Source organism: Puma concolor, chromosome B3, assembly GCF_028749965.1.
Source record: "Puma concolor isolate L17-30 chromosome B3, mPumCon1.1.hap2, whole genome shotgun sequence".
In the NCBI taxonomy this organism is placed as follows: Eukaryota; Metazoa; Chordata; class Mammalia; order Carnivora; family Felidae; genus Puma; species Puma concolor.
The window spans coordinates 67,287,924-67,307,130 of record NC_141672.1 but is presented as its reverse complement, the minus strand read 5'-3'; the positions used below and the strand labels follow the sequence as shown (position 1 = coordinate 67,307,130).

General features: G+C 35.4%; 1 protein-coding gene across 1 annotated transcript in view; it reads left to right on the top strand.

The window, feature by feature from the left end:
- The window catches only part of NUBPL (NUBP iron-sulfur cluster assembly factor, mitochondrial), a 246,002-nt gene extending 243,730 nt beyond the window's left edge, over window positions 1-2,272 (top strand). The window contains 2 exon segments of the mRNA XM_025919554.2: window positions 456-515; window positions 517-2,272. Of these exon segments, the coding sequence (XP_025775339.2) occupies window positions 456-515; window positions 517-555 (99 nt within the window). The 3' untranslated portion in view covers window positions 556-2,272.
- Window positions 2,273-19,207: the final 16,935 nt, after the last annotated feature.

Sequence of the window (19,207 nt, the reverse complement as noted above, 5' to 3'; positions counted from 1 at the left end):
TTGGATGCCATTCTCAAAGAGAACAGAAAATGCTCCATAGGGTGGTAATAAACAGTCCTATTTGAAATGACTACCAGGTCTTATGCCAAAGAAGTTTGGGCAGCATCTATCTCACGATATCAATTTGTCACAAGAAGAAGATACAATTTTTCTACAACTGGACTGGGTTGCTAGTTTGATGACATGGGAATTAGAGTTTGAAAACAGTAACTGCTGGTATTAAATATTGTTTTCAGAAAGTCACCTTCTAAGTAGCTGCCCCCTAAAAATGCTAAAACCCTCTCTTCCCTGCCCCACCTGCAGTGTACATGACACCATCTTCTCACTGCTGAACTTCCTCAGCTCACTCAGCCTTTTGACTATTAAATTCAGCAGGCAGCTATGGCCAACAGTTCATGAGTCATTTGATGTCTGCTGGGGAGAAATGTAGAACAAATGAGTTTTTTCTTTTCCAGGCCAAAGCTTACCTGAGGATTGCCGCAGAAGTGGTAAAAAGATTGCCACCACCTCTAAAGTGAATTCCCCAAGTGTTCTGGAAATTTGCCTGGTGCTTAACAATAAGAAGACCTTTGGAAATCAGCAGTGTGGTGATGCAACCTACAGGAATAATAGAATCATGGTTATTTTCTTTTATTTCTAAGGAAATAATGTCTTATTTTCAGATTTGATTTGCTAAGCAATGACTCACAAGTAAAATTTTTATATATCAATGTTAACTGCTACATTTAGGAATTTTTTTTTTTTTTTGAGTGCTGGTGTGTACCAACTGCACAGAACTGCATTTTTTTTTAATGAACTACCCCTTGGGGAATCATGAGTTTATATTATAAGCTCAACCTTCAATTCAGGAGAGTTAAAACTGTATTCTTTTTGTGGGACTATGGAGTTAGTCATTTAAAGGATTTATTAACTGCGTACTGATATAAGTGTGATAACTCCATCAGTCAGTTTGGTCTGAGTTTCAATCTTGTCTTAGACAGTCTTGGACACGTTCTTAATGTAAAATAACTTCTGCTTCATCTGGACCAGGCTCTACCCTAAACTTACTCTACCCTAAACTGAATATAATCTGCAGGGGTGGGGCCTGGACATGTATATTTTTAACAAGATCACAATGATTTTGATGATTCTGGTTATGATGGCAATAGTTATAATAATAGGTAACATCTATCAGGTGTTTCCTTGTGTCCATATAGTTAATCTTGCATTCGTATGAGTGGGGTATTGTTGTTACCTTCATTCTATAGATGAGAAAACTGAGATATGGGAGTGTTAAGTGTTTTGCCGAAGGTTTCTGTTCTAGCAAGTGATAGAGCTGGAATTTGAACTTGGACAGTGGGATACTGGATCCTCCCTTTTTTATACCAAAGAACATTTGTTTATTTCAAAAGAGAAATACGGTATTCAGCATTTCCTCCAACTTACTTGACCATGAAGGCCTTATCCTATCCCTTTTAGGAGCATTTCATGGAGTTTGTGTTTCAAATGATACACTTTGAAAAGCATGTATGTTATCTAGTTGAGGCTCAAAGATATTTGGGGGAGCTTTCCAAGGTCAGGAAGTAAAATAGTTATAAAGCTGCAAGTACTGATAAGAATCATTAGTTGACCCTCAGTTACAAAGAAGTGGTCTATGACTTTTGGCAAATACCTTGACATCTTCTGCTTTGTAGTTAAACAGGTAGAAAATTAGAGAGTCACATGTTGTTATAAACATGTTTTCACACACTTGTATTCACATAAAAAACTGTTCATGGCAATTTTATTTGTAGTCGCCAAAAACAACACAGAGCTTTTCAGTGGGCAGATGGTTAAACAAAATGTGATCTATCCAACCATGGAATACTACTCGCCAATGAAAAAGAACAAACTATGGATACCTGCAACAACCTGGATGAATTCTAGACCATTATGCTGAATGAGAGAGCCAATCCCAAAAGTTTATAAACCATATGGTTCCATTTATGGAGCATTCTTGAAATGACAAAATTATAGAAATGGAGAACAAATTAGTGGTTTCTGGAATTTAAGGGGAGAGGGTTGCAAGGGAGAGAATTATGTGTGCCTCTAAATGGGCAACATAAGGAATCATCATGAGGATGGAAATGTTCTTTGTTATGACTGTGTCAATACCAATATCTTGGGGGATATTGTACTATAGTTTTGCAAGATGTTACTGTTAGAGGAAATTGGGTAACAGGACACAATGGAATCTCTGCACGTGAATCTACAATTACCTCAAGGTAAAAATAAAATTTTAATTAAATAAACATGTGTTGCTGTGTCTGAACTGAAATATCTTGGGCCAAATTATCCATGCTAATTAAAATCATGAATAAAAGTATTTATGAACACACAGTAATCATTCTTCATCACTGTGAAAAGGAGGTAATGACTTTAAGCTGTAGATATATATTTGTGTTTTTATTGACTTTTAAGAGAAGACTGATACAAATAATCATTGAATACTTCTAAATACCAAAAAGCAGACCTGAACCAGGCTTAACTTTACCTAGAGAAAGAATGATCTAAATAATCTCCAGAGGCACTTAAAGTTGTATGCCAATTTAATACATCTCATAGAGAAATGGGAAAGATCATTTTATTCATAAATACATTACTTAGAAAAGAGCTACACATATAATCACCTGCTCTCTTCTCCTTTACCCTTGCTTACAAGTCTCTGCAGATATTTCCAGGCAAGCCACTAAAAAGATGGTGGTTGGAGTATATATGCAGGTTCATCAGTGGAAGAAGAGAAAGGAGCTGTAAGAGCAAGAATGAAGCTTGTTCTAAAATTTAGCCTATGGCAGCCTCTGCTAAGCTTCAGAGCTGACTTTAAAGATAGACTGTCAAGCAAAGCTAGTCTGCCTGTTGTTAGGGGTGATATTTATTCCTGTTCTTCACATTTCCATAGAGCGGAGAGAATTTCCATTCCACTTTCCAGGAGGTGAAGGCAGGCTGCCCCACTCAGTCCATGCCAGGGAAGGAGGAGTGACACATCTTACGGGTAAATTTCTTCCTGTCTGCATTTCTTTGATTTCAATAAAATCCTGAGCTTTGTGAGGCAGGCTGCAGGGAAACCTGTCCATCTCTGCCTTGGACTTGGATCCATTTAATTTAGGTGTTGGGTATTTGGTAGCCCACTATGGTCACATATCCACTAGTCCAGCTTTTTGTCATTAGTATAGCTAATATATATATATATATTTTTTTATTTTTACCTGCATTTTGTGTCTCTCAGTTCCAAACAGGGGAAGAATCCCCCCCCCACCATGCTCCAAAAACATACAAATTTTCTTGAATCCTAGAAAATTAGAACCAAAGAGAATACTAGGGATCAGAAAGTTGCATCACTGCATTTGAAACACCTCTAGTAAACGGGGCGCCTACATGGCTCAGTCATTTAAGCGTCTAACATTGGCTCAGGTCATGATCTCACGGCTCGTGAGTTCGAGCCCCACGTCAGGCTCTGTGCTGACAGCTCAGAGCCTGGAGCCTGCTTTGGATTCTATGTCTCCCTCTCTCTGCCCCTTCCCCACTCATGCTTTGTCTCTCTGTCTCTCAAAAATATATAAACATTTAAAAAATTTAAAAAGTAATAAAATAATTTAAAAAATAGTAATCTGATTTAAAAAAAAATGAAACACCTCTAATTAAAAAAAAAAACAAAAAACCAACAAGTTCACTAATGGCCAAAAACTTTCTGAAAGATATATGGGGAGGTTATAATGAAGTATACTAAATATATAGTAAAGCATGGAAGACAAAGTATATAGGCTAATTGTCTACAAAATGGACACCTATGTGACTACCAACCAAATGAAGAGGTAAATCACCACTAGCATCACAGAAACCTCAGTATTTTCTCTCACAATTACTACCCTCTCTGTCCCTTACAAAGTTAACCATCTACTGATATACCTAAGCTTATACCCTTAAATATTATAGTTTTACCTGTTTTTGAAATGTATATTAAATGGGATTATACAGTTTTTTGCTCTATATTAAATGCTTTTGCTGTGTATTGTTTCTGAGTTCCATATCTGCTATTGCATATAGCTGCTATTCATATTATTTGCTGTAGAATATTACATTGAATATACACAACTCTCCCATTCCACTGTAGATGGATATTTGGGTTGATTCCACTTTTGACAGATTGTACTGTTATGAGCATTCATGTACATATTTTCTTGGTGTTCTGTACTTAAATTTCTGTTGTATTATTTCTGGAAATGGGATTGTAGTTGTTTAGTGGTATCTCATTATGGTTTTAACTTGAATTTCCTTGATTACAAATGAAATTGAGCACCTTTACCCATTGGCTGATTAGATTTCCTGTTTTGTATACTGCCCAGTCAAATCTCTTGCCTATTTTTCTATTGTATTAGAGTGTTTTATGAATTTCTGTCAGTTCTGTGTTGCAGATAGCTTTCCCACTCTGATTGGTCTTTCAGTCTTTTAATGGTGTGTTTTGATTAACCAAATGATCTTAATTTTAGCATATTCAAATTCATTATTTTCCTGTATGATTATTGATTTTTGTGCAATGTCTCAAGGTCATGAAGATATCCGGTATTAATTTCTAGACGTTCTAGCATTGTCTTGCTCTTACATTCTATAATTCATTTGGAATTGTTTTTTTGTTATTAGGTGAGGTAGGCATTAGGTTTCATTTTTTTCCTTGTAGTTATCTAATTGTCCACTGGGACTGTCTTTTTCCTTTGCTTTTCTGCAGTACCACCTTTGTTGTGAATTAATGTCTATGTTTCTATGGATCTGTTTCCGGGCTTTCTGTTCTGTCCCATTGGTTTGTTTGTCTGCCTTTACACCAATAACTCACTGTTTTGTTTCTTATCACCTTGTTCTTCAAGAATATTTTGGCAAATCTTGGGGCACCTGGGTGGCGCAGTCGGTTAAGCGTCTGACTTCAACCAGGTCACGATCTCACCGTCCGTGAGTTCGAGCCCCGCGTCGGGCTCTGGGCTGATGGCTCAGAGCCTGGAGCCTGTTTCCGATTCTGTGTCTCCCTCTCTCTCTGCCCCTCGCCCGTTCATGCTCTGTCTCTCTCTGTCCCAAAAATAAATAAACGTTGAAAAAAATTAAAAAAAAAATATTTTGGCAAATCTTGATTTTTTTTTCATTTTCATATAAATTTTAGGACCAGTGTGTAAAGTTCACAGCAACAAAAAATTGGAGAGTTTCAGTTTTGCTTAGGATGGAGAAGACTGGGAAAAGCACCATATCTGACTTAGAACAAGAAAAAACTGTATAATATACAAAATCATAACTTTTCTTAAACCCACTAGAGATCCTAAGTTACAGTGCAACCAAGTAGTATGAGATATATGAAAAGACAGACCTCTCCAAGGAGACACAGGATGCAAGCATACCTTTGGCAAAACACAGAAGAGATGTTAAGCTCCCTACAGACAGGTAAGAATAATCCAGTGAAAAACTCTAACAAATTGCTAAAAGCTGAGTGGGGGATAACAGGAGAATCTAGAACCCCTACAAGCTGTTCATTGAGGAGAGTTTGTACCCACTCCTAGGCTTTTCTCTATGGACCTGACTGTGTGCCTAAGAGAAGAATTGAGCATTGGGCAGGGGATTAGAGAAAACCTTCTTGAGTAGTATAGGGCTGGAGAAGGAGAGTAACTGCTGCTTGGAGAAAAACACAAAACCTTACCTGATTCTCCTTCTCTGTGGAACAAACACATTTAAGTCACTAGGGGAGGGTAGCAAACCTGTCCTCAGATGAAGACCCATTCTGACTGCAGGAGAGGACATAGAAAACCCCTAATCATGATGGAGAACAGGAAGCCATCCCTACCCTAGCCATTAAAGACATCCTATCACTCAGGGAGGGATAGGATCACTGAGAAAGCCCATTCACCAAGACTTGGGGATGTAGCACTTACTTAGAGCTAAGATTAGATTAGGACAACAGAGAATCCTCTGGTCCACAGCAAGCTAGCAAGCATTAAGTATGAAACATTAGCAGTGTCCACTGGTGGAGGAGGGGGAAAGAATGTGAATAGAGAGGTCAAAAACTAAGAGTAGAGCAATCCATCTTTCAACTTAAGCACAAGGTAATAGCAAAGAGGTTTGAAGCCAATGGTGTACTGAAGGTAACCATGAGAACAATAAAACCTAAATAAGATGAACTGTTGACTAACTCAGATCTGTTCATTAAATTTCTAGCGAAATTAGAGTCCTGTGCATTTTCAGCCATAAATAACTATTTACCTCCATTTCTGTTGTTCTACACATGATGTTCAGTATTAAGTATAAAAAATTATAAGACAACAGAACTAGAACAAATAATCCTAATTTAAAAAAAAATTTTTAAATGTTTATTTTTGAGACAGCATGAGTGGGGAAAGGGCAGAGAGAGAGGGAGACACAGAATCCAAAGCAGGCTCCAGGCTCTGAGCTGTCAGCATAGAGCCCAATGCGGGTATCGAACCCACAAGCCACGAGATCATGACCTGAGCTGAAGTCGGTCGCTTAACTGACTGAGCCACCCAGGTGCCCCAATAATCCTAAAATTCTTATGGAACTCCAAAAGACCGTAAATAGCCAAAGCAATCTTGAGAAAGAAGAACAAAGCTGGAGGTATCACATTTCCAGATTTCAAGACATACAACAAAGCTATAGTAATCAAAACAGTTTGATACTGGCACAAAAATAGACACATAGGTCAATGGAACAGGATAAAGAGCTCAGAAATAAATCCATACTTACATGGTCAATTAATCTATGATAAAAGAGGAAAGAATATAAATGGCAAAAACAAGATTTCCTTCAGTCAACTAATCTTTGACAAAGCAGGAAAGAATATTCAGTGGAAAAAAGACAATCTCTTCAACAATGTGTTGGGAAAACTGGACAGCAACATGCAGAAGAATGAAACTAGACTACTTTCTTACACTATACACGACAACAAACTCAAAATGGATGAAAGATCTAAATTTGAGACAGGAAACCATCATAATCCTGGAGGAGAACCTAGGCAGCAACCTCTTTGACCTCAGCCATAGCAACTTCTTACTAGACAACGTTGCCAGAAGCAAGGGAAACAAAAGCAAAAATGACCTATTGGGACTTCATCAAGATAGAAAGCTTCTGCACAGTGAAGGAAACAACCAACCAAACTAAAAGGCAACCTACAGAATGAGAGAAGGTATTTGCGAATGACATATCTGATAAAGGGTTAGTATCCAAAACCTATAGAGAACTTCTCAAACTCAGCACCGCCCAAAAATCAAATAATCCAGTTAAGAAATGAGCAGAAGACATGAATAGACAGTTATCCAAAGAAGACATCCAGATGGCTAACAGACACATGAAAAGATGCTCAATATCAGGGAAATACAAGTCAAAACTACAGTGAGCTATCACCACACACCTGTCAGAATGACTAAAATTAACAACTCTGGAAACAATAGATGTTGGTGATGATGTGGAAACAGAGGTGCACCAATGTTTATAGCAGCATTATCAACAGTAGCCAAATTATGGAAAGAGCCCAAATGCCTATATATATATATATATATACACACATATATATATACACACACACACACATATATATGTATATATATATAATTTAAAAAGTGAGACTTTTGTCATTTGTGACAACATGGATATAACTAGAAGGTGTTACACTAAGTGAAATAAGTCAGAGAAAGACAAATACCATGTAATTTTACTTTCTGTGGAATCTGAAAAACAAATGAACAAACAAACAGAAACAGAGTCATACATACAAAGAACACATTAGTGATTTCCAGAGGAAAGTGGGGTGTGGGGATGGGCAAAATAGGTAAAAGTAAGAGATACAAACTTCCAATTAATAAATAAATCACAGAGATGAAAAGTACAGCATAGAGAATATAGTCAATAATATTGTAATAATTTTGCATGGTGACTACACTTATGGTGAGCACTCAGTAATATATAGAATTATTGGATCACTATGTTGTACCCTTGAAACTAAAACAACATTGTATGTCAACTATACTTCAATAATTTTAAAATAGTATTTTTAAAATTATAAGACATAAAAGACAAAAACCAACCCCTTATCAACAGACAAAAGACTCAACAGAACCAGACACAGAGATGACTCAGATGTTTGTACTATCAAGTAAGGAATGGCTATGATTAATATGTTAAAGTGTTTAGTGGAAAAGGTGAACAATTTACCTGAGCAAATAGGGAATTTGACAGATAGATGGAAACCATAAGAACAAGTAAAGTAGAAATGCTGGAAGGAAAAAAATATACATTTAACAAATTGAGAATGCCTTTGGGCTCATCAGTGAAACTGGACAGATGAAGAATCAATGAACTTGGATATAGTTAAACAGGACAAAGAGAATAAAGAGTTAAGCACACATGTGTGCATGTGTGTATGTGTGCACATGAGCAAGAGCTGGGGATAAATTGGCATCTTGTAAGAAAGGAACACTGAGACAGACAAAATATTTAAAGAGATAATTGCTAAGAATTCTCTTGGTAAAATGAAAGGTATCAAACTGGGAAATTCACAGAGCTCAGATAACCCCAAGTGGGATTTTTAAAACAGAAATAACATATTGAAACTGCTAGCAAAACAAAGATAAAAAGAAAATCTTAAAGGCAGTAAATGGAAAAATTCACATTATATACAGACAACAAAAATAAGAATTACAGCAGACTTCCCCTATGCAAGATATACAACAGAGGGACATTTTTAAAGTGGTGAAATTTTAAAAATTGTCAATCCAGAATCCTATGCCACTGAAAAAAAAAAAAATTCAAAGAGGAAAACCTGTGTTGTTCTTGGACAAAAGCTGAGGGAATTCCTTAACAGCAGACTATAGTACAGTAGAAGCTGTAGGAAATTCTTCAGGCAGTGATACCAAAACACCAGATGGGAACTTTGATTTATACAAAGAACTGAAGATGTCTGAAAATGGTTAAAATAAAGATAAACATAAAAAGTACTTGTTGTCTTATTCTTCATCATCCTAAAAGACAAGTGTCTAAATATAACAGCAATGTATTGTGGATTTATAGCATATATAAAAGTAAAATATATTACAACAGTAACACAAATGATGAGGGGGATATGTTGGGCGTAAACTGTTACAAGATTCTTATATAAGAAAAGGTATAATATTATTTGTATATTAATTTAAGCCAAACATTGTAAATTTTAAACAGCTTTTTTTTAAATAGGGTTAAATAGTAAGCCAGTAATGGAGATAAACTTGATCATAAATCCTTAATCCAAAAGCAAGCAGAAATATAAAAGGAACAAAGAGCAGATAGAACAAAAAGAAAACAGCATGCAAGATGGCAGATTTTTATCTAAACATCGATAATGACAATTAATGGAAATGTTCAAAACATACAAATTATGAATTAAAAGATTATCATATTGAGCAGGATCATACTTACTATACACTTCCTGAAAGAAATCCACCTTAAATATAAATGTATAAATAGACTAAAAGTAAAAGGTGGAAAAGACATACAATGTAAACACTAAGGAAAAATAGAGTGACTATAGTATTATCACACATAGTAGACTTCTGAACAAGACACATTACCAGGGCTGAAAACTGACATTATGTAATGGTAAAGGTGTTAAGTAGCCAGGAAGACATAACAATCCTAAATATGTGTCCACCTAACAAAATAGCTTTGAAATACAGGAAGTAAAAATTGATGGAACTAAAAGTAAAACCAAACCCTAATTACAGTTAGATATTTCAATACTCCTCTCTCAGTAATTGATGGCACAAGGACAGAAAGTATTAGAAGACCTAAACAATGATCAACATTTATAGAACACTTCTCCCCAAAACAATAGAATGATACTATTTTCAAGTATACATGGGATATTCACCAAAATATACCATATTCTGAGTCATAAACATATATCAACATATTTAAAACAACCAAAATCCTGTAAAACATGTTCTCTTACCATAAGAAATAAATAGAATTCAATATCAGAAAGATATCTGGAAACCTCTTAAGTATTTGGAAATAGAACAATTCTAAATTGCCCATGTGTCAAGAAGGAAGGAACAAAGGAAATTATAAAATATTTTGACTGAATTGAAATGGAAACAAAACATCAACATTTGTGGGATGCACATAAAGTAGTGCTTATAGGAAAACAGTGGCATTAAATGCTTACATTAGAAAAGAAATCTCATAGCAACAAAGTAATCTTCTCTATTAAGAACCTGGTGATAGAAGAGTAAATTAAATCCAACACACACAAAAAGGGGCAGCAAATGAAATTGAGAAGAAAAGCAATAGAGAAAATCAGTGAAATCCAAAGCTGGTGTTTTGAAAAGTGAACAGAATTGACAAACCACTAGCCAGATTCATTTAGAAGTGAGAGAAACCGAGTTTAATTGCCAAAATCAGGAACGAAAGAGGGAACATCACGAAGATCCTACAGACATTAAAAGTACAAAAGGAGCTATTACAAACTTTATGCCCACAAAATTGACAACATAGATGATCTATCAAATTTCTTGAAAAATGCTGACTACCAAAGCTTATTCAAGGAATAGATGGGGGTGCCTGGGTGGCTCAGTCGGTTAGGTGTTCATCAGACTCTTGACTTCAGCTCAGGTCATGATCTCACAGTTTGTGAGATTGAGCCCTGTGTCATATTTTGAGAGAGTACGAGCAGGGGAGGGGCAGAGAGAGAGGGAGAGAGAGAATCCCAAGCAGGCTTTGCATGGAGGCAGCACTTGATCTCAGGACCATGACATCATGACCTGAGCCAAAATCAGGAGTCAAGGGCTTAACTGACTGAGCCAACCAGGTGCTGCCCCCAGCTCAGTTTTTGGAGCCAGCATTACCCTGATAACCAAACCAAAGACATTACAAGAAAACTACAGATAAATATTCCTCATAACCATAGATACTCTAGGCAACATATTATTTAATTGAATCCAGCATAAAAGAATAATACATTGTGACCAAGTGGTCATTATCCTGGTAATGTAAGGTTGCTTAAACATTTGAAAATCAATCAATGTAAATAGCAGATTAAACATACAGACTAAAGAAGAAACACCATATGTTTATCCTAATAGATGCATAAAAAGTGACAAAATTAGTATGTATTTGTGATAAAAAAAATTCTCAGCAAACTAGGAATAAAAGACAACCTTTTCTTCCTGATAAAAAGGATTTACAAAAATATTTACAGTTAATATCATGACTAATGGTGAAAAATTGACTGCTTTCCTCCTATGATTGGGACCAAGGCAAAGTTCTCCAAGCTCCCCACTTTTATTCACTGTTATACTGGAGGTTTTATCAGTGCAATAGAAAAAGAAATAAAAGCATACAAGTTGGAAAGGAAAAGATAAAACCACCTTCGTTCACAGATGACATGATTGTCTATGGAAAAAAGAACCCTAAATATACATAAAATTAACTAATGAATCAATTTAGCAGATTTGCAGTATGCAAGGTCAATATACAAAAATCAATTTTATTCCTATATACTGGCAATGAATAATTGGAAGTGGAAAAAAGTACAATTTATAATAGCACAAAAACCATTAAATATTTAGATACAAATCTAATAAGATGTGGACAAATACAAAACACTAAAAAAAGAAATCAAAGAAAACTTATATACATGGTGAAAGATCACGTTCATGGTTTGCAAGACTTAATATTGTTAAGACATCTGTTCTCCTCAGATGGAACTACTATATCCAATGCAATTCCAATCAAAATCCTGGGATACTCTCTTGCTGAAATTGACAACTTGATTCTAAAATTTATATGGAAATAAAGAGGGTCTAGGATAGCCAAAACACATTTGAATAAAGAAGATTAAAGTCAGAGAACATACATTATCTGATTTCAAGATTTTTATAAAGCTACAGTAATCAAGACGATGTAGTTTTGGTATAAAGATAGACCTATAGATCCATAGAACAGAGTAGAGTTTAAAAATAGACATATTACCAATACGATAACTTGATTTTCAGCAAAGGTGCCAAGGCAATTCAATGAGGAATAGATCTTTTCAGCAAGTGTGCTTAATACTTAGACAACCTTTTTGTAAAGAAATGAAACTTTATACCTACACATATACAAAAATTAAACTAAAATGGATAATTTATCTAAATGCAATATCTAAAACTATGAAACTTCTAAAAGGAAAACAGGAGAATCTTGAATTAGGCAAAGATTTCTCAAATAGGACATAGAAACAATCACTCTAAAACTATAAAAGGTTAAATTGTACTTAATATTAAAACAGCTGTTTAAAAACACAGTTAAGAAAGTTAAAAGACAATTTTCAGACTGGGAGAATACATAAAATATATCTGACAAAGAAGTTGTATCTAAACTATATATAGAACTACAACCCATTAAAAAGACCCCCTAAAAACTGTGATTTAAAAATGGACAAAGCATTTGGCTAGAGACTTCACTAAGAGATACCACTGAAAACATGAAAAATGCTCAGCATCTTTAGTCACTGGGAAAATGCCTGCAAACCCAAAAAACCACAACAAAACCCCACAATGAGATACCACTACACAGCCACGAAAGTGGCCACAGTGAAGAAGATTGACCACACTAAATCTTGGTGATAATATGGGCCCACTGGAACTTTATCTTATACACTGTTGATGGAAATGTAAAATAGTACATTTACTTTTGGAAAACAGCCTGGCATATTCTAAGAGTGAAACATGCACTAACATACAGTCTAACTATTCTCCTAGATATTTACCCAAGAGAAATGAAATGTATATCCAGCTGAAGTCTTATGTACAAATTAATATTCCTAACAGCTTAGTTCATAATATCCCAAACTGGAAACAACTTAAGTGTCCACCAAATGGTGAATGGACACACCAGATTTGCTACCTCTATGCAATAGAATACTTCATAGAAATAAAATAGAATGAATTATTGATACAATATTAATAACTCTTAATGCCGAGTGAAAGAGGTATACAAAAAAAGTGGAACCTGCGTAATTCCATTTATATAAATTCTAGAAAATGCAAACTTAACTACTTGACAAAGTAAATCAGTGGTTGCCTGGAGATGGGTGTTGGGGGAGAAAGGGATGGAGAGAGGGGAAGGATTAAAAAGGAAATAAGGAAACTTTGGGACTTGATAGAAATGCTCTATAACTTGATTATAGTGAAGATTTCACAGGTATATACATAGGCCAAACCAGCCACCTTGTACACTTTAAATATGTGCAGTTTATTGTGCATAAGTTATACCTCAATGAAATTGTAAAAAAAAAAAAAAAAAGAATGCTGCATTAATAAATTGCTTTCTGATTTTGGATTGTACTTTTTGGAATAATATTTTTAGAAGAAGATAGCCCTTTTTAAATGCCTGTATATGGTTATTTTCAAATCCCTTTTGTAAAGTCTAATTTTTTTTTTTTCTATCTGAAGATACCTTATTGAAAACTAGATGAACATTCTCTCTAGAGCTAGTTTGAATGACTATTGATGTTTGGATTTCGGGTTGAAACTTGAAGGATAATCAATTCAATTATTTGCTTTCTTTTCTTCTGCACATCCTATTGTGTGATCTGAAGCAGCAAATTGTTTTCACATTTAAAACTATTTTTAAATAATTTGGCTTAAAGTTTCCACGGAGTACAATGACAATAGAACTTGGCCATAGACCACTTTTCTTTTTTTTTTTTTTTTTTTTTTTTTTTTTTTTTTTTTTTTTCAACGTTTATTTTATTTTTGGGACAGAGAGAGACAGAGCATGAACGGGGGAGGGACAGAGAGAGAGGGAGACACAGAATCGGAAACAGGCTCCAGGCTCTGAGCCATCAGCCCAGAGCCCGACGCGGGGCTCGAACTCCTGGACCGCGAGATCGTGACCTGGCTGAAGTCGGACGCTCAACCGACTGCGCCACCCAGGCGCCCCATAGACCACTTTTCTAATCAGAAACCTTTATTTAAATTGCATTTAAATCCATTCTTCAGTGTAAAGCCTATCAGTGCTTTGAAAATCTTGTTAAACTCTAAAATTGAATGACTAATATAAATAATCATGTGCCATACTCCCAACTTATTAATTGAAAAGTAGCTCACTTTTATCCCCTGGAACGTCAGGTTTGTAACAACAGGTAAGTTGGATAATATATAAAAGATGTTTAATACAAAAAAGAATAACCTTTAATTTAAAAAAAAAGGCAAAAAGTGGTCATTTATTTGAAGATATTTTCAAACTACTTGCTCTTTATTATTTGTAATCTTTTATAGATATTTAAAGTGTCGTAGTTGTTGGTTTTTATTTCAGCTTATTCATACCCTATCCTATGCCTTTGGTAATTTTTATGTTACTGCAAATTAGTTTGGGCCATTATGGCAACGTTAGTTATCTTCTACAAAAGGAATATATCAAGCAATAAGGATTTTTAATTTTTATTATTGAGAAATATAATAGGAACAATAAATTATCTCCAGCTATCTCTGTTTTAAGCATTGGAAAAGATTTTGAAGAATATGGGTGTTGCTGCTGTTGAACTGTTGTTTAAACATTATTTCTCACACTGTGGCTAATGGATTTAATTATGGTTCACACTCTTGTTTCTTTATCATCTCTTCAGATGGGGAGCTATACAGAAACATTGTAAACCACTACGAGAACATGTTATTAGGCTGTCTCTGCTGATGAAGGTATTTTCAAATTATGTTGTAAAAGTCCCTTGCAAATGAATTCCATTAAGCACTGGCTTTCTCCTGTAGTTCACTAATCATAGTTGCCCACGTACATCAAGTACAAAAAAAAGCCAACACATCCAAATAAAAAGGTGTTATTGTGACTGGACTCCAAAGGTTGGCAACAGTGATTAGTCTAAAATCCATTTAACGTGGAGAGGAGCCCATCAAAAATATTTCTTTAACTCTTTTGTAGCCCATTGTGGCCCCTCGGGAGCTCATACTTCAACTGGGAATAGTAAACTATCACAATGAAGTAAAATTTAAAACTAATAAGAGCCAACCTCTGACTTTATGTACATTGGTATTTTTAGGAAACTGGGTTGGAGAAAGATCTACAATCAGGTTTGAAGAATAGGTGGTTTAATATGAAGAAATAATATGAGCAAAGACAGGGTGTAAGTGAGCTTACTATGGTTTACACTAGGGAGTTTTGGAAAAACTAGCCTACTTTAGAGATGTAGTTTTCTATTTGGAAGTAATGGATAATAGGATGGGAAAAACTAATCAGATTATAGAGGGCCTGAAATGCCATGAAGTTCTCATTGATCTTGACACAATGGGAAGTCATAAGATTCATTTACATTATTCTTTAATTTATAATACATACCTTCCCAATAAAATTTAAAAGGCACAAAAATGCAATCCATGAAAAATAATTGTCCCTTTTAATAAAGCGTAACAATCTGATTGAAATATCTATATGAAGAGCAAAGATGCAGGAATAGCTGAGAAACTCCTGCATAAGAGGAAAATTAGAAGGAAGAGGAGGAGGTGGGGGAGGAGGAGGGGGAGGAAAGCAACTTGACTTACCAGATAACAAACTTACTATGAATTTATAGTAATTAAAAGTTTGTTATTAACACAGGATAGAAAATTGACAAAATAAGAGGGCCCAGAAACAGTCTGTACATATATGAGTGCTTGATTTATGACAAAATCACTGAGGAAATAGTGCTGGGACAATTTTTGGTTATCCATGTGGAAAAGAATGGATCCCTTCCTCACGCCATATAAAAATCAACTTTAGAAGGTAAAATAATAGAGCACGTAGGTTGCTCGGTCAATTGAGCATTCAACCCTTGATTCAGCTCAGGTCATGATTCCAGGGTTGTGGGATCAAACCCTATGCAAGGCTCTGTGCAGAGCATGGAGCCTGGTTAAGATTCTCTCTCTCTCTCTCTCTCTCTCTCTCTCTCTCTCTCTCTCTCTCTCTCCCTCTGCCCCTCTCCCCCACTTGCACGCATGTTCTCTCTCTCTCTCTCTCAAATTAAAAAAAAAAAAATGTTGTTTAAAAAAGGTAAAATTTTGAAGAAAACATGGGACCTTTGTGACCTTAGGAGGGAAGAATCTCTTAAACAAGATACAAACAGCACTAATCATAAAAGAAAAGTTTGATAAATTGGGCTGCATTAAAATTCAGAATATCCCTTCAGTAAAAGACATCATGTAAAAAATGAGACGTGTCATAAACTGAGAGAACGTATTGCAGCACCTGTAATTAGTTATTTGGAATAATATAAGAACAACTACAAATAAATCAATAAGGAAAAAACATAACTTAAATGAAAGTTAGGCAATAGAAAGTAAGTATTTCACAGAAGAGAAAATGTGAATGGCCAATAAACAAAATAAGCTCAATCCTGGTAGTAATCAGGAAAATACAAATCAAAACCAACAAGATGCCATTTCATACTCACTGGATTGTAACAATTAAAAAGTCTTACAACCAGTGTTGAAAGGGACGTGTCTTAGACATTTCTGGTAAAATGGTAAACAACCACTCTGGAGAACACATTGTTGTAATAATACAGTCACATAATTTACTACTCTGTTCTTGGCATTTCCAAGAGGATTTCTTGCACATGCGCGTCAGAAGACACAGATGAAAATGTTCATAGCAGTGCTATTCAGAGTAGCAAAAATCTGCAAATAACCCAACTGTAACAAAAGAATGAATAAATTCCTTGTAGTATAGTCATACAGTAGAATATTATGCAGCCTTGATAATGAACTGCAGATAGTTGGGCTCTGTGCTGATAGCTCAGAGCCTGGAGCCTGTTTCAGATTCTGTGTCACCCTCTCTCTCTGACCCTCCTCCATTCATGCTCTGTCTGTCTCTGTCTCAAAAATAAATAAACGTTAAAAAAAATGTTTTTGAATGACTAATCTTAGAAACATAATGTATGAACATGGCAAGTTATGGAAGACTATAGCCTACCATTTTATAAAGTTAAAAGTAATACATGATATGTGTGATTAAATTTTCCTAAAAACCTGTGGGAATGATATACATTAAAATCAAGTGTTACTCTATGGTGCCAGTGAGGCATAAGGCAGGAAAGAAAGACAAAGATAGCTACAGATCTGGTAAACTAGTTGTTTTTATTTTTTTAAGTTGGGAGGGTGAGTGGGGTCATAGGTATTGTTTTATTTCTTAACTCATACATATTCTTTGTATGAAATACAACCTTAAAATTATAATTTGGAGAAAAAATATATTTCGTCCTTCTACTCACTCAACCATCCATTTTCCTTCACATAGAGACTTGTTAAATAAACTGTAGAACAGCCATACAAGAGAATGCAATGCAGCTATCAGAATAAAGCAACCCTCTATGTTCTAAATGGAATGACAACTGGATTACATTGTTAAAAGAAGTGCATGTATAATGCTACAATTTGCATTAAAACACACACACACACACACACACACACACACACACACACACCCACACATTTATATATGCATGAGTCAGCTATCTCTGTAAGATTACCAAGAAACTGGCTCTCATGAGTTCTTGACTCTGGAAGTGACTTACGGAAACCATATTTTTAAAAGATTGACCCAGCCACCTGTAGGAAGTGAGGTGGTGGCAGTGATAGGACGGGGCCGTGAGGGAGCGACATTCACTAAAGAAATCAGGGAAAACGGGGAGACCAGCTGAAGAACCATCACAGGAATGCAACCATGAGGGAACCAGGGCTGGAGAAGGGTGATGGCCGTGGGATTATAAACAGGAGAACATAATGAAGTGAAAGGTTTTGACACTGTAAATGATTAAACAGTTCATTCTGCCTAATTACTCTTGCCAAAACCCAGTAGTCTACAAAGTCATGTAAAACTGCATTTTTAATGTACTGAATGCAATTTATTTTATTATCCTATTTAAGACCTGTTAAATTCAAGGGATGGTCATGGAATGTTACAACACAGATGGTCTTCAGAAGGTTTTGTGGTATCCGTTTTTTCATTAAAGCCACAAAGGGAGAAAAAAATCTGAAATCCTTCCTGATTTACCCTACTTTTTGACCTTTCATCCCAAGAAGGATTTAATTGATAAATCTTCTATGAGATTTTAAAAATATTTGCCTACTAATGTGCCCTATGTAGCAATGCCAAAAATACCCTCCTAACGGGGTATTCTAAGAGAAAATGCTTTTAAGGCAGAAAGTAGAGATTACAGGATTTATTCTCTTGACAACTGTAATTAAATTTAATTAAAACATTATAAACCTTTTCTTCTACCCAGTTACATTATGATATGAATTTTTGCATATCGGTTATATCTGCAGTTATGAATTGATTTCTTTTAAATTGTCCCATCAATTATTGAAATGCCCATACTTTTACTCAGTGTTAGTAAAATCTGCTGGCAATCTAAAATAAAATGGTCCCATCCGCTCTCTCTTCTCTCCACCCCGCCCCTCCTATGCCTCCTTTCTTCTGCACTTCTTGCCGTCCTCACTCCTCCTGCAGTTGATCTTTTTGCTAAAATGCAGCCAGGAATTAGTTGTGTGCAGATGTATTGATTATAGTTTGTGTGTGTGAGTCTGTGCTGTCCTATTTTCCTGCACCTCAGATGGATTTGTCCCAGTGCCGGCACCACCACTGACTTCTGGTTGAAGTCCCTGAGTCTTTGAACATCTGTCGTCCTTTACGTCATTCATGGGACTCAGAAAAGATCTACTTGAAGTTTTTCTTTCATACCACAGGGATTTTCTAAAACTTGTGTTATTTCCTGTGGCCCAGAGATTGTTTCATTTTCCTGCAAGAGGAGAAAAAAAAAGGGATCTAAATGCTTCCTGTGATTGCATAAAGTTTATTTTAGGAACTAAAATCTGTGCTTTTTCTTTTCTATTACACCCTATTTTCCTTGCTCAAGATTTATAGGGAATGTTAGGTCATGTTTGCTCCTTTGCACCAAGGAAAATGTTTTTTACTGACTAGAAAGTTTTAAAGTAAATATTCTATGACCCTGTAGTTCAAGTTCCAGGCTTGATGTGTTTTTCAGAAGAGGAAAAAACATCACTCTGTATCTAGCTCCTTACCCTTTATTTAGCATTCAGACTGTTGCTTGAAACAGTTAACATTATTTAGTCTCCACACTAACCAATTTTTATAAATAGTGTATATAAAATCACCAATAAGCAAAAATATCAAAACTTTT